Source organism: Lactuca virosa, chromosome 5 (genome assembly GCF_052849685.1).
Source record: "Lactuca virosa cultivar CGN04683 chromosome 5, Lactuca_virosa_CGN04683_v6, whole genome shotgun sequence".
Taxonomy (NCBI): domain Eukaryota; kingdom Viridiplantae; phylum Streptophyta; class Magnoliopsida; order Asterales; family Asteraceae; genus Lactuca; species Lactuca virosa.
The window spans coordinates 438,194,842-438,212,700 of record NC_136430.1 but is presented as its reverse complement, the minus strand read 5'-3'; the positions used below and the strand labels follow the sequence as shown (position 1 = coordinate 438,212,700).

The 17,859-nt window shown below is 31.1% G+C and overlaps 1 protein-coding gene across 1 annotated transcript; it reads right to left on the bottom strand.

The window, feature by feature from the left end:
* Positions 1-8,213: 8,213 nt before the first annotated feature.
* On the bottom strand, positions 8,214-10,644 carry LOC145113800 (large ribosomal subunit protein uL18z-like). Its single transcript, XM_079049851.1, has 9 exons — positions 10,522-10,644; positions 9,914-9,983; positions 9,702-9,793; positions 9,463-9,589; positions 9,287-9,366; positions 9,079-9,195; positions 8,857-8,991; positions 8,597-8,766; positions 8,214-8,497 (listed from the first exon to the last, which is right to left on the bottom strand). The coding sequence occupies exons 1-9, from the start codon at positions 10,522-10,524 to the stop codon at positions 8,377-8,379; spliced, it is 915 nt and encodes a 304-aa protein (XP_078905977.1). The 5' UTR covers positions 10,525-10,644; the 3' UTR covers positions 8,214-8,376.
* Between the last annotated feature and the right edge of the window lie 7,215 nt (positions 10,645-17,859).

Sequence of the window (17,859 nt, the reverse complement as noted above, 5' to 3'; positions counted from 1 at the left end):
GTGAGTGTGATAGGTTTTCTAAAATAATGATACTTTTAATATAATCTAAAAAGTATTGCATTTGTTGTGAGTAAAACTGTGTTTGGAAATTTTTGATAAAGATAGAAATATAAACTGCGGTTTCTAGATAATGAAGTCTAGTCAAAGTTTATAGTCACAAAGTTGTACGGATAACGGATAAACAAGCATACGAATATACGGAAAAAGTTATCTGCCAAGGTTAGCAACCGCAGATACGGATAAACAACAAGTATATTTGATAAGCGTAAACGTAAAAGTTTACGATACTTGTTTAAACAGTTGATAATCCTAGGGTAGTGTACACAAGCACATGTACGAGTCTAAGATACAAGTTCTATAACTTGTATATATATATATATATATATATATATATATATATATATATATATATATAAACCTATATATTTTTGTGTATGTATGAGATACATTGAAACTACCAAGTTGATAACCGTCTATACAGTCATAGCACATTTGTAGTCATAATGTATTTGTTATTTTTTATTAGCTGTATTATTTTAACAACATAACATATGTAAATATTGATGTTTAAAACAATTTTGTTTACTTATATCGTATAAGTATTTAAACTAATATTTCACAAGCTAGAAACGTGTTTACACAAAATAATGATAAATCATGTGTATTTTGTATGATAAATATTACTTAGTACACGTACTACCATGTACAAACGAGGGTCAGACATGAAACACCGAAGGGCATGACCATTTTAGCATTTAAGTCGTTCTGAAATCTAACAACTCTATGCGGCCCTTCAAACCAGATTCCCCGTACCGTAGGCAGTAGAGTAGTAAATAATACTTTTGTATGACTTATATTGCATAAAAATGATGATGTTGTTTGTATAAACAAAATATTTAGGAACATATATATATATATATATATATATATATATATATATATATATATATATACACACACAAGTAGAACATGTATCCACCCCCCTCCCGAAAATATGTAAAAGTAGGGTCGTAACACTCACCTTAACGTGTGGTGGATGATTTGTTTCGAGTATTTGACGCGAGAAACTGAGAAGTGTCGCTTTGATAACGAATCGTCGAAAGTTATTTAGTTTCCTATGAAACTTTAACATAAATTAATATGTGGAGGGATGTTTGGTAATTTAACCAAAGCATAGGGTTCATTGACTAATTTAAATAAATCAAATGGGACTAAGTTTGTTAATACTTTTTCAATCAAACATATAATTTTTGGAGTTACGGAACTCCGGGAAATTACGTTTGAAGTTTTGTGTCTAAACGACTCGCGGTGTCCGTTTTCGCGACTTTTGTAAATATTTTTGCTAAAAATATTTCGAGTATAGAATTAAATAATATATCATAGTATGAGTCTAAAAACGTTCTCGAAACAGGGGAACATGTACTATAATATTTTAATATTTGCTTTTTTCAAAACTGTTTAATATGAAATTTCAGTTTTCAGATGCATTAATTAGCGTTGCCGTTTAAACGGTTTGATTCGGTTGACAGTTTACACATTTGGAAGCAAGGTATCATCTGACATCATATAATAATTGAAATAAGCTTATTTATTTTACTTTAGAAGCACTAAAAATAAATGGGTCAGATTATCACGAGATTCACGGTGAATTGGCTGGTTATAAGTTTTGCCCTAAATTCTGGGATGTCAGAAGCAACTTCTCAACAAAGTCAAGAAGTTGGACCTTGTACCATCAGCTGGTCCATTTAGACCGTCATCCTCAAGAAGAATAGGTGCTCCCAGACAGTCAAAGAAAACCAATTTTCTTCTTCTTTATGGAACTCGATATATCAACAATGAATTACCAGCGGGTGTTGAACCAGTCCAATATATGTTCATTCCAGAACCAGAGCATGGGATATTTTATCTTGACAGTCAGAATTAAATGTGCTTTCAACGCACTGATGATCTTTCTTCTGCTCCCACTGAACATTTGTTTCATCTTTGCTTGGAAGGACTTGGTCACTATGAACTAGAAAGATGATATCGGGTGTTGATATATTTGGAGCTTAGTAGAAGACTGGATGAACTTAAAATTGATCAATTTAGATGGGTCAAGCCTGAGATCTTGAAAGAAGCTGACAAGTTTTACAATGGCTCTTCCGATGACTCTGAAGAAGAGGATTAGTTTTGACATCATCAGATAGGGGGAGATGGTAAGGTCACACCTTATGATCTGATGAGTCAAACACTCTACACTATTTGTCAGCGTCAACGTGTACTCTATAACCAGCGCCAACGTATCAAGCTTATCAGCTTCAGCGCATAACGTAGCTATTCAGTGTAATGTTTTGTATATTAGGTAATGATATAGATAAGTATAGAATAGATCACAGATCCGATATCTTTGTGATAAGATCGGTTCTTAGTATAGATTAGATGCAATCCCTTTAATCATGAGATTGATATGTATAGATTAGTATATATATTACATTAGGGTAAACCCTAATGTGGTAAACACGGCTTGGTGTTGTAATCGTCTTTGTGACAACCCGTCTTCTTGGTGAAGACAAAACCCTTTCTTGGTGAAAGAACAATTTGGAGAAATCTCACATTTAATTTATGTTCTTTATTTTCTTAGATTAAGTTTTACTTTCGTATTTATACTTGAAGTGAATCTGATCTATACAAACCTTCATTTGTACAAGCTCGTGTAATCAAGGGATGCTGATTATTGTCAGGCGGACGATAGTGAGTGGTGAAGGGTTTTGCTTGGCATGTGAGCTAATAGTAGAATTATGGTATGTGGGACCAGGAAAGGGAGAAACGGAGGTGGAGTCGGATGATAATGTAGGTGTAGGGGAAGGTGAAAGTGGTGTGTGCGGAGGAGATGGTGAGGGATGAGTGGATAGGTCTATAGTATTTTGTAAAATGTTGGAAGTAGTAGGAGTAGGATCGGGTGATGACGAATTAGGAAATGGTGTGGCATAGTATGGAAATATTTCTTCATTAAAGACTACATGACGAGCAATATATATGAGTGAGGAAGGTTGATGGTAGCATAAGTAGCCGTTATGAGAAGTAGTGTAGCCAATGAATACACATGATACTGACCTAAAGTCAATTTTATGATGGTTGTAAGGTCTAAGAAATGGATAACATAAGCATCCAAATGTCTTAAGAAAGCCATAATCTGGGATCTTAGAACAAAGTTTTTGATAGCGAAGGACAGGGGAAATAGTACGATTATGGAGATATATGGCATTTTTGAATGCATGTTCCCATAAAGTGTGGGGATAAGAAGAGTGTGCGGGTAAAGTAAGGCATTTTTCAACAATCACACGGTCTCGTCACTCAACATCGCCATTTTGTTCTTGTGTATATGGACACGAGACACAATGAGAAATACCATGTTGGGTGAGATAAGTAGAAATGTTACGATAATCTCCTCCCTAATCAGATTGTAAGCTTTTGATATTGGCTTAAAATTGAGTTTTAACCATTTGATGAAATTGCAAGAATAATGAAAACACTTGAGATTTTTGGGACATAAAGTAAATCAAAACAAACTTTGTGTAATCATCAATAAACAAAACAAAGTATCAATTTCCATTGACTGAAAAATAAAGGGATGGTCTCCAAACATCCGAAAAACTAAATCAAAAGGCCTTTTAGAAGCTACATGTGAAGTAGGAAGGGGAAATCGATGGCTCTTACCAAGTTGACATGATTCACAAACATTGGGTTGATTTTAGCCAAAGAAGTACATAATGGTCTCGTTTCTCCCATAATTGAAAATTTGGGTTGATTTTTGTGGTTGGGGGAACAGTGGGAGGAGATACATTTCGAGTTTCGGTGGAGGGTTTTGGATCGAGGATAAAGGACTCCAGGTTAAAGGTTTCTAGGGCATAAATTATGGTGGAACACCAGAGATAGTAGTTTTCAGTCTCGAGTTTGGAAGGAGGAACCGGTTGCAATATGTTGGCTATGCTAATTGTTGGCCATCGATGGAGAAGAGAAAAAAATAGGCTTTGGATACCATAAAGACACAAAGAGTACAAAAGTAGTTCATATGTATTGATTGTTAGTTTACAATTGAGTACATGAAGGAATTTATAGAATAAAATACGACTGATTTCTAATTACAAGCTGTAGACTAGGTGCTAATATTGACCAATACTTCTTCTACTCACACGTGTTGAAACACGTGTGCTTATGCTGTTATTAATACATTTTTTCTCTTGGGAAAATTTCGTATATGCCCTTATTAAGCTGTAAAATATCATATTTACCCGACATTAAATCTAAATATCATATATACCCTTCTTAACCTTTAAAATATCATATATGCCCAAATTTATTATTTAATTTTTTTTTAAAAATCTTTTAATCAATTTTCATATTTTATAATCATTTTAATTTAAAAACATAATGTTAATTGACCAATTTGCCCTTCAATACTTAAAACCCTTTTGCCTTGACTTGGATTGACCATAATGTCCCCAACTATCCTAACCCTTTTGCTGATCACGTACCTGGAGGATACGAAATTCATTAATTTGCGCTAACTAATTACATACACACGACGCACGCTTCAAAGAAGTATCCTTTCATTCAACGTCATCTAGCAACACCTATACAACGAAGAATATGTTCCAAGAAGATGTCAACTGAAGTCGAATCAGGTTGGTTAAATGTACTTAGTTGAATAGTTGATTATATTCATAAATATACATATAGTTGATATAGTTGGTTAAATGCATGCAATATATTACTTGCAGCTATGTATACCTCTGTCAAAATTATATAACATATAGCTTATAAAATATATGTCAATAAATTACAAATCAATAACCAAACACGAAGTATTATTAGATATATAATAGGATATTATTTTACGACATATTTAAATTTAATAATCGATAACTAATGTAATAAAATATACCGGGACAATTATTGTCGAAAACACAGGTATTACAACTCCACCTTCCTTAAAATAAATTTTGTTTTCGAAATCAGACTCAATAACTGAAGGTAATGTTTCATCGTCTCATTATCGGGTTGAATTTCATATTAGCGCCTTCCTCATGCTTCTTTCACCGACAACACAAGGCATGGTTGTTAAAATTGCAATCTTGATTGTATGATCATATGTTTTTACAATCTTACCTAGGTAATTGATATCGATCATATGCGAGTCGTATTTAGTAAACTCGGAGTAGGATTGTAGGATCAGATATGAACCCAAGAAAATAATTTTTGAACCACTTATTGTTAAATGATGTATTGGAGATGTATTTTTCATGTTTTCAACTATTTATTGTTAATTGATTGGTTAACTAATGGGCAAAATGTGTTTTTTTATGTTTTAAAATGTTTTTGGTAGAATTTTACGATCACAATCTTGCAAAACATAAAACGATCACATATATATGATCTTGGTCTTGACAACATTGACACAAGGGACCAAACAAATGACGAAGACCAATAATTATCTTCTTTTTATATCTATTTTATCTTTTTATATTAATTCCAAAAATTTTACGAATATACAAAAATGTATTTTCTTTATTTTCCATTACTTGGAAATATTGATAAATAACCCCTTTTTATTTATTTTCCCTTTATTTCTATAAACATGTTTATTTATAAATTTTAAACCAATTAAAAGTATAGACTACGTTTCGTATAGCCTAAACTCATTTATTGTTATTTTAAATATCTTGGAACCTTTACAAATATTCCGGTTTAATGGAATGATTTAGTTTATCTTTGTTTTTTGGGATGTTACAATTCTAGATACATACAAAGTTTTCTTACTATTATGAGAAAATACAATCTACAAATGAGGTGTGATACAATGATATGAAATTATTATAGTTTTATGATACATATGAAGTTTTCTTACTATTATGCGAAAATAAAATCTACAAATGAGGTGTGATACAATGATATGAAATTATTATAGTTTTATGTTATCTATATTGAGGTTTGATAATAGTGGTAGACGGGATATTAGGTGTGTCTTTAATAAATGCTATTAGCTTTGTACTTATAATTATATAGAAAAAAACTGAAAATTCGGATAAAGCATTTAACACTTGTTGAAATAAAAAATTATAATAATTATCTGGAGTTCGTAATCAAAGTGTCAAAAAGACTTTTCTTTGAAGTTTATATGAATTGACAAACCATGATAGTGGTGATTCTTGAAAAGCATTAAAAATTATCGAGTACCTTTTTTGGAGCTAAAAAAATATGAGTTCACGATATTGTGTGTAATATGCCCATGGATAACCTTTGTTACAAAGAAGACAACTTTTTTCTAAATGGAGTTCGTATACGAAAGTTAAGAAGGTTCAAAATTGGCCCCTTTTTCATATTTTTTGTTGAATAATCTCCCTTAGAACTAAAAAAGTATAAGTTATAGACATATAAATTTGGAGTGTCATACGTCCATGTATAGCTATTCCTACAAATAAATAACAAAAAAATTCAGGTCAGGAATTTCTATGAAAAAATTATGCATGTTCAAATATGACCAAAAAATGGTCTTTCGAAAATCATGGTTATTTTTGGAATTAGTTAGTTTATAGGCTTAACCTACTGCCCTTCAAGTTGCCAGTCATATAAAATAGAAACAAACTTTTATTTTTTTGGTTTTTACAATTAGTAACAATAGTTTATTTATAATTTTATAATTTTGGAGTAATCTCAAATGCAACTTTTTATCTTTTGATACGTTATTTAAAGAATTATAATCTTCTAGCAAAAGAAAATTTACACAAAAGTTTTTTTATTCTATAAGTCATTATTAATAGATAAAAAAAATTATACAAATTTATATACATTTGAGTAAAGCTTTTTTTAACTTTTTTTTTTTATCAATTTGCTTTTGGAAAATCTAGTTGGCAAATAAAATAAGTCATTATTAAGAGAAAAAGTTTATACAAATTTATATGCATTCGAGTAAAATCTTTTTTTAACTTTTTTTTTATTATCAATTTGTTTTTGGAAAATCTAGTTGGCAAATAAAATAAGTCTTTATAAAGACTTATTCATCAGAGATGCTCTTATAAATTATTATTTTTATAATTTTTATAACCTTTTTGTTATAAACAAAATACTTCTTGTACTGGCTTTTTAATTTTTTTTTAACATTTTTTTAAACTTTTTATAAACAAATTTAACCTTTTTTAGAAAGTTTTTTTATGACAACTTTTCAAACATTTTAAAACTTTTTTTAAAATGTTTATAACCAACAGAGAAGAACAAACACGTTATATTTCGTAAATTTAACTGAACTGGATGTTAAATTTAATTCAATGTTTTAAAAACCGGTTTTTTAGTTGAATCGGTATGGTGACCGGTTCTCGGTTCAACCGTTTTAACCGGTTCGACCGTCGGGTTAACCGGTTTTTATAATTTTCATACTTTTCCCGATTTTTCTATACATACATACAATCATACATATATAAATCATGAATTTGACGTTTACAAATTCAAACATTAAAAATACATATAAAATAAGTTGTATATCAATCCAAATACATTAAAATAACACATAACCATAAGTTTTAATGTTTTACATCAATCCATATACGTCAAAAAGAAAATAAAGTATAATACCGAAACAAAATATAATTTTAGATGAATACAAACACATCAAAAAAACTTCATAACATTTACCATATGTTTTTATTTAGAAAAAACTAAATAGATTTGAAAAAAATCAACAAAATTTATTATGCAAATGGTTCTTTTCCACGTATTTTTATTTGGTTTAACCGGTTTATTTTGACCGGTTCAACCAGGTTTTTTAAAAACCGACCGGTTCAATTCGGTTCATAAATCAACATAAAACCGGTGATAGTTGAACCGTTTCCTCCCTCGGTTCCCGGTTCGACCGGCGGGTTCAAACCGGTTTTTAAAACATTGAATTTAATGGGTCCAGTTCAGATAAACTTATTACCCGATTAAACCAATAAAAAACATTAAAAACATCTACTCCGACCCACATAATCAGCAGAAAGTTTGTGGATGTTTTTATTACGTTTATGTGTGCTTTAGACCTTTAGTTATGTTTTGAGAAGTCTTTTATACAAAAACTACATAATGTTTATTCGTCAATGACATCAGCAAAAAATTTTGTTTTAAAAAAAGAGAAGAACAAACACGTTATAATAATGGATATAAAATGATAAAAAAAAATAGAAGCCAACAAAAGACGGATATAAAGAACACAACAAAAAACATACTTGATGTCTCTAAAACAAAAATACTACCACCATTTGAAAAGCAACAAAAACAAGTTCAACATTCCTCAAAATGCTGCTAAACATACTTCTTGTATCTTAATCTAAACAAAACAAATTAAACATCAAAATTCAAACTCTTTCACTCGTCATCCTCTTCCTCGTCATCCTCATCATTAGCCCCCGCAGCAGCATTCAAAGCATTCAACCTCTCAATAAGCTTCTGCTTCCTCTCATTATAAGTTAGCTTCTTCAGGTTGTATCTACACAATCAAACAAACAACAAAAAAAAACCCAATTAGATAACAATTTTTTCCAATCCAAAAATCACACAGATTATACAATAAGTTATAAAATATTACCTCTTGTGTTCCTTAGGTGGCTGCTTTGCAATTTTCTTGGGTGTGGGGTCCGCACGAATGGCAGCATGAACCTTTTTGTAAAGCTCCTCAATGTTATCTGGCTCAACTCCAGCCTTAATATATTCAGAGAAGTGAGTCTGATACTTTTCTGGTTCATCTTCAATTAAAGTCTACATAGATTACAAAGTAGAAAATTTGTCAAATTAATAGACGAATAATAGAAAAGGACTTTTATGAGAGATGTTATAAAATGAACTCACATTCATGTAAGATGCAACATGTCCTCCATAGATGTACTTGCGATGAACATCAGCATCAAGGGATTTGCCATCTTTGTTGAAGCCAGCAAACCTCTTTTCACTGTGGGGAATGTCAAGTCCACCATCAAGAGCTCCCTGAAACATATTTAAAATAAAACATTTAATTTTCGGTATTTCAATCATTACAAAATAAAAACAAGCTGAAAAGTAATTAAATAATACCTTAAGAGCACCAAACACACGGTTTCCAGTTGTTGTCCTGAGAAGACCAACATCCAAAAGAGCCCTGAATGGCCTCCTGCTTTCTGCAGGCTCAACTGAAAAATCTTCACCAGTAGCCTGAAATTATGGTCATTTATCACAACTTATTCAAATTATATAAATATCAATAAAAAAAATTAAAGAAATGGTGTCAATGCTGATTACATACCTCAATGTTACCCTGGTATTCTTCATCCATTTCAAGCTTTTTCAAAACCCGGCGAGCCAAAAGAAGCCCAGTGCAATAAGCTATATAAAAATATTGTGAAGAATAAGTGAGACAACTTTTATAAAATATGAGATACATATGAAACTAGACAAAATTTACAATAGAAAAAGGTAAACCTGCAGCATAGTTTGTTAGCCCAACTTTGAGTCCATAATGGGGAAGCTCATGAGCATAAGCTGATGCAAGAATCATATCACCAGCAATGCTTGCGGATATAACTTGTGCAGTTATATCCTTGTTAGTCTAATAGCATTGTTAAGAATAACATATATTTTAATCATTGGATTTTCAACTGTGAATGAAATTCAGATTCTTTGAAGCATAAACAAAGGCTGTAATATACTGAAAAGGATACAAATCGCACAACATATCTATATTTTGGGGTGTTGTACTTGTTCTTGTCCTGATTTATGAGACGGATTCTAGCACGGTAATCGGTCTTTCCCTCTGCATCAATAGATTAAAATTAGTTTAAAATAGGGTCAACAAGTATGACAAAACATCAGAGTTAAAACAATGAACAGATTACATAATATAAACAACAACAAATTGCATTGAAATTCATACCTCTCCTTCTCTTAAACTTGACTTGAAACCTCTTGAAGTAGGAACGAGACTTTTGTGACTTGACAAAAACCTTGGGAAATAATAGCAAATGTTGAAAAAGTTAGCTAACAGATTAGCTAAAAAATATTTTAAACCTCTTGCAGATCTAGCCAAGTAACTGCTATAGAAAAATGAGCAACGATGATATACCAAATAAAGTTTTTTCAGTATCATGAAATCTAAAGCTGACAACAAAACTCTTAAACACGCGTAAAGCTATATATCACAACCGAAAAACCCTTGATTTTATGAAGGCTAGTTTCAATTTAAGCGTTTATATTGTACAAAAGGAGAAGAATCTACCTGAATAATATCAACAGCACACAACCGAATACCTCAAAAAACACATGCGTCATGTATAGAAGATTAAACACACGGTGAAAAGAACTAACAACCTATGCTCAAACCTAAAATCCAAAGACTGATAACTAAAACCAATTCGAGCTAACTTAACATCACCAATGTCAACAAATAAAACCCAAAATAGAACGCCATTTCATATGAGCAAATCATCACTGATTCAGTAAACAACATTGATTTAGAACAAGAAGATGTATTGAGAGCATTACCATGGCTAACCCTCGATCAGCTTCGCAGGAGGCGGGTTAGAGATTACGGAGGCAGCAGAAAGAAACGTATGAAGGCGTTCATATAGCAAAAACCCTAGGGTCCTTTAGGATTGGTGTTGGGCCGTGAACTGGTCTTTAAATTTTTTAGCTTGGCCCATGGATTTTATAACAGATAACGATGTTAGATCCGTCCCGTTAGTGGCTAATAACTACACTCAAATTAGCTTTGGATAATTTTGGATTGGCTCACATTTAGCATGATATATAATATAATTCAAAAAAATCGTTAAATATATAAGTAAAATAATTAGGAATAATAAAAAATAAAAGTATTTTGCTTCAAATTAATATTACTAATATCGTTTTTATTATGTGAAAAAAAAGACATATCTATTTGATGGAATACGAAATGAAAAAAAGTTAGGTATTTTCTATTATAGGATGTGAAAATTTATGTTAAAATTATTATGGTTTTGAAGCTCACTAGCAAGCTAGCTTATAATCTATATTATTTTTCAAACTTATTAGGTTATCATTTTTTAACTAAAAATAGTTTATAAACTAGTTTTTTTTTTAATTATTCAGACTAACGTTTCAATGAGTTTTTTGATTTTTTTTTTCCTTTTTAATATTTCATTTATTAATAATAAAAACAATCAATCTTCTACATCTTTTTGTTATATCATTTTATATGTTTAAACTAGTTAATTATTTACTTTTACCAAAGGTCATTTTTTATAGGCTAACAATTAGTTTTTCGGTTATCAGTTAATTTTTCAATTAATATGTTGTCTAATTATAATAAAATTGTACATGTACATAAAAGGTTAAACATAACTTATAATCTAAATTATTTTTCAAACTTTTTAGGTTGTCATTTTTTTCTTAACTAAAAATAACTTATAAATTTGCTTTTTGAAAAGTTATTCAAACTAACGTTACAACGAATTTGTTGAGTTTTTTTCTTAATTATCCCAGTTAATTCATTTATTAATAGTACATAAACTCAATCTTCTACATATTTTTTATGTCATTTTATATATTTCAACTAGTTCATTATTTATTTTTATCAAATGTCATTTTTAGCAAGTAACTTTTCAGCTACCAACTAACTTTTCAACTAGTGTGTTGCATAACTATAATAAGTTGGCAAGATACATGTACTTAAAAGGTTAAAAATTTAATGGGTCAAGAATTACTACATTGATGAAGCATATTATTCTCAGTATAATATTTCAACTTAAGTTATGTTATTGTATATTTGTATCTCTTGTTAGGCTTTATGCATGTGTTTTATTTTAGAACATGTCATCGACATTTGTATTGCATGTTATGTGGTTATCGCGGTCAAAATTTAAATAACGGTCACATGGCGCTATTTGAAATCGCAGTTATAGCGGTGGTATAAAGGTGGTATAACGGTTTTTTAATATAATTTATAATTTATATTATATATTTACATAGAGTTTATATATTTAAGAATTAATACTATATATAACTAATATCATAAGAGTCATAAGAGCATAACATAAACCATATCTAATATTCTAATATAGTAATATGGAAAGTAGAAAGTGTCGAAGTGTCAAATAGAATTTAATCACATTGCACGGCGAGTCAACATCATCCAAGGCATTCACTTCTTCATCAAGATCATCCCCTACATCTTTAATATCATCGTCCTCGTGTCTATAACGCTCTTGTTTTCTCCTAGTATTTGGCCGAGCGTCTACATTCCCTCTCATTGCTTCTTGCACATCTTACGAAAGAAGACCATCACCACCATCCACAAAGTCTTGAAGCTCAACCTCCGTTGGTATTTTCTAGTCATCATTCTCCTCAACATCTCTTAACAAAATAGGATCCAAAGTTTTGTTTTATAAAAACCTTCCTTTCTCGTATGTCCAAAACGGACATAATGCAACATCCAAATTTCTTTCATTGTGGTCGAAATAAATCCACAAACTTGTTGGTATCTTCTAACACGTCCTTCAACAATGTCACCCCGGATATTATGATAACTTTAAGCAGACGTACCTAACATTTGTATAATTAACAAAATTAGTAAATACTAAGTAGAAATGTGTTAAGAACTTAACACTAATCAAATATGAAAGGTAATAAGTTGACTAGCCCTCCCATAGTCTCCAATGGAATCAATCATATCTTGGAAACCCTCATTACATATGACATTAAAAGGTAATCCTAACGCATAAGCTCAAATCATAAACTTTTTCCAAGCTACCTTCCTCAACTTTTCTTTAATCATATTATTTCCATGGTCCGGTTATAAAAAAGTATCAAGAGGACCTCGTACATTACTATCACTTACAAACTTTCTTTTTTAAGTTGTGTGGTATCTTCTTCCGCGTCCTCATTTCCAGAAAAGGTCTATACAACTTGTTGATCTAAGTATTTACGTTGTTCTTTTTATTTCCTTTTTTCTCTTTTTTTTAATTGATTCAAGCACTTTCTTGGTGATCTTCGTATTCACCTTAGTGCAAGCAACTACATTTCCTCCTGTATGAGTGAGGTGTTCTTTCAACCTTGTAATCCCTCCACATACTCTATTGTCACACAAGGTGCACCAAATATTTGCTTTTTTACTGGATCTTTTTGAACTCCCCATTCCCAAACCATATATATATATATATATATATATATATATATATATATATATATATATATACACACACACACACGTTAGTGCTAGTTGTACCAACATCCGATATCGTATTAGTAGGAATGGTGTTGGCCGGATTCATAGAAGCGTGTGAAGAAATCCCTTCCATATTTGTCAATTCACAGTTGGTTAACCGTGTTTCACATTACATTATTTACGGTACACAAACATAAATGGACACAAATTAAGATCATAACTTCATAAATTCACAAATTAATAGCTTTATGTTCCTAACATATTAACTGATCAAGATCATAACTCATAAGTTCACAGATTCACAATTTCATAGTGAGTCATATCTCTTCACATAATCATAGTGTACGGGTCACAAACTCGGTTGTATGTGGACTACTTTTGATAAAAGTTTATTAAATATGAAATCTTAAATTATAGTGTAAACACATAAATTTATAAATAAAACTTAACTGAAGAACACAATTTTAGTCAACACATAAAATTTGCAATAACTTACAACTGAGTGACTGACATATAGAAGGGTTATTCTGATAAAAATATAGAAATGGATCAAAGGATTAAAGGAAACATCACGTACCTAGTAGTCGATTGTGTGAAAGTCGATTGAGGGAGAGACGTTGATGTTGTGGAGGTCACTTGAAGGAGTGAAGTCTGAATTCAAGTTGTAACAAGTGTATGTCGTCAATTGACTGTTCGCTACTTACTCCCCATTCACAAACCTTGGTCGATTCAGAAAGATCGACAATGAGGGATGAACATCGCATTGATCGCAACTCATGTGTTCCTGGTTTTCATATAATAACATATTTAATATAGAAGTAGCCCATTATGGATGAAATTGGAAAGTCATGTATAACGGTGGTATAACGTTGATGGATTTGCGGTAAATAGCGGTCAATAGCGTCGATAAGAGCGACAACGTAATTACAAAATGCTATTTTGAAAATGTAGGTTATCAACCTCCGCGAACCGCTATAGCGCACAATTGATAGTCCAAATCGCATGCCTCGTTAAGAGACGAGCATCGTTACAACCATTTATGCTTTGCTTACCTATTGGAGAATCTTTTCTATTTAAAAATAATAAGTGGGTTTATTTTTTATTTACAACATTCAGGATTATAACGAGCATAAGGTAATGAAATTCTTTGTCGGGTTAGTTATGGCAAACGATCAACGTCGGTTAATGTCACATTATTTTTTTTTACCATTCTAGATTATTCTTCGATCCAATTTATATGAGTGCACTTGTTACTCATATATAATATCAACAACACTTAATAAAATCAGTAAACCTATACTGTATTTTTTTCGTGTTGAATAGGGTTTCTTTCTTGGATGCATGCTTTTCTTAGGGTTTACTTCTCAACGACCGTAAAAGTTTAAACATGTTTCAACATTGAAGCATTGTAAGACGAATTGTTGCTTAATCTTGTGGCAACAAAATCCGATCAAAACAAAAATGGAACCATCAGTTTGGTAATAATCCTAATTTCTCCAAACATAACACTAAAATCGGTTTTTTTAACTGGCCATTGTATATATCTCTAGTTAAATCTAAAAAAACGCCAAAAATCATCATCGTCGCCGATTAAATAACGATAGTTATAACACATGAAACAACCAAAGACTAAAAAAATCGAACCAATTGTTACCATCATTGCTCTCACATAAACAGACAAAATAGTCCATTTGTTCACAATAAAATTTGACATTAGGCGTGATAGAGTTCAACAAATGTGGTTTATTTTTAGTTAAATATTCATTTAATAAGAATCAAATATAAGATTTGCGTGAACCATATTTAAATTTTCTTATACCATTGCATTGTCAACCCCTAGTTACTCATTTTAACTAGTTAACATGTTATTATGTCACATCTGAAAACCTGATGGGTCATCTTTGCCAATTTGCGTATCTGTTGAAGAGGTGAAGAAATCCTTTCATACACACACAACACCATTACATTACGTATGTATGAAAGCAAAGCCTTTTTTCGCGAAATCCATCCAAGAGATCATCTGGAACAAGTAAAGAGCAGTCGTCAGCTGGCGCTGATCCCTATCTCTTTCACTATCCGATTCTTTCCACTTGGCAAGAACATTACAAACCCTACTCCCAATATAAGAAACCCCCATCGATCACATGAAGAGAGAGAGGAGCAGCATTGTTGATTCAACCATCCAAGGATGTCTCAAGCTGATGTATCATACAGGTATTCAAATCGATTTCAAATCTCGTGAATTGGTTCGTGTTTTAATCAGTCATACATTCTTTCTCTTGATTGTTGTGGTTTGGTTGCCGATCTTCGTTTTGGAAAGAATTTACGTGAAAATCGGTGCGTCTGTCTGTGTTGATTTCGGATCGATTTGATTGTTTGATACTATAATGGTTCAACAAGTCTCGTTTAGGTTTAGATCGTGTAAATCTGGATGGGGTTCTTGCTTCCTCTTTAAATTTACTGTGATTTTGGTGTTTGCCCATAAAATTACAGTCATCTGATCATCTCCATGGCTTGCAAACTAGATCAAGGTGTTTGCCCATACACGTATATAACCATTTCTTGCTTGAATTTTAACAAAATGGTTCAGGATGCTTTTTTGTTGCAAATTTTGTTCAAAGTCGATTTGTCTTGAATAAAAATATAATTTACAAGCATATGATATATAAAAGGTATGTAGATCCATGAGTGTAGCACAAGGAAACACTAAAAGAAGTGTAATGTATTGGTCATAAAGGATTTCTTAGCTATATAAGTCGATGGTGAAGGTAAATTGATTTGCTATGGAAAACACACAATCTTCTACTAATAAGGTAAATTCAAGGACCATTATTCGAGTAAAGATGAATGATGCTTGGTATTTGGATTTTGGGATTGATTTTGTTTCTATTAATGTTCGGTTGCAATAATATTCGTCTAGCTTAGTTCTTGGTTCTTTTTTCATCAAAGTATATATAAAGTGTTGTATGGATGTAAGTAATTATTATTTGTTTCCTTCTTTCTAACAGTTGTTCGTGTGGATACCAATTGAACTTATCATCTGCGAATCGGATAATCGGAACAACCTCCAAATACCGTGAATCCATGAAGAAAGGTGTGATCTCCTTTCAATCCATTGATCTGAGTCGCTTCACTCAAGTTGATGAGGTGTCTTGCTTTCCATTTTATTTGGGTCGTAACGATTCAAAAACCAAGCTTATGTGTCGCCAGTGTGGTGTTCATATCGGATATGGATATCGAGATGGAAATGCTCAATGCGTTTTTGATTCACGGGTTGGATCCGACCCATCTTACAAGAAGGTGGTGATGAAGATTCGAACGTTACAACCTTCAGATATCGATGGCTAAGTAAAAATGGAAGTAATGGTCACTTTCTTATAAATATAAATATTTCAGTTTCAAACATAGTATTACTTATGTTGTTAGTGGGTCTATCAGTATATGTCAGTATGCAACTTTTTATCGATTTCGGTTTGTTTGCTATTATGAGTTTAAAACTTGAGAAATTAAATATCCTCCTACATTTTTTTCCTACTTATGTTCCTACCCATGTAAAATGGTGACATGTGTCATATTTGGATAATATTATCATTAATTTAGTACACTTGTCATCATTTCAAATAGGTAGGAGGATATATAGGAAGAAAAGTAGGAGGATATTTAATTTCTCTTAAAACTTTAATATTTTGAATTTGCATGTTGATATTTTAGTGTGGATCCTTCTTTGTTATGAATTTTCTGTTATTGATAAGTCTATAAATGGTTTTAGAACATTAAGGTCATTGCGATTGTCACGATATATGGCTTGAACTTAAACTACTATGAATGTTGTCTCTTGTTAAAGATACAAAATATTTTTTCTAGTTGATTTTCATTCGATAAACTTTGTGCTTGATTGGTATATGTAATTACTTATCTTATTATTAACATAGACGGATTCAAATATGTTGCAAAAATGATCTTCAAGATCCCACCATCCCTCCGATGAAAATAAATAGACAAAATTACAAAAATGGTCCATGTGGTAATTTTTTTTGATGCAAACGGCCCTTGTGGTTTGCAAAACTTGCACAAATGACCCTTTTTACTAACGCCGTTATGGACTGAATCTGTAAGGGCATTTTCGTCTTTTCGAGTATAAAAGGACTGAATTCGTAACATTTGGTAAACCTTAAGGACCATTTTTGAAATTTCTTTGAAAAAAGACAACTAAATTGCTAGGAGGAGGGATGTAACTCATGACCTCCACCCCCTTAAATTACCAATGATCTTTTTGTTCATTCTTTACTAAAACTAATTTATATAATAACAAAATCGTTAAAACATAAACAATATATAAATTATAAAAAACTTTTTTTTACATAATTTTTTCTTAAATAAAACAAAATATATTTGTCGTATTATAAAAAAAAATAGTTTTTAGAAAAAAAATTGTATGTATTTTTATATATTTATTTTACGGAAAATATATTTTTTGTCTTTAAAAAATACGTTTTCGTATAAAATATACGTTTTCGTAAAATATTTTTTTTTTAAAAAATAGTTTTTTACAAACAATTTGTATGTATTTTTATGTACTTATTTTACGTAATATATATATATATATATATTTCTTTAAAAAATACGTTTTCGTAAAATATATTTTTTAAGAAAACACGTATTTAAAAAAAAATACGTTT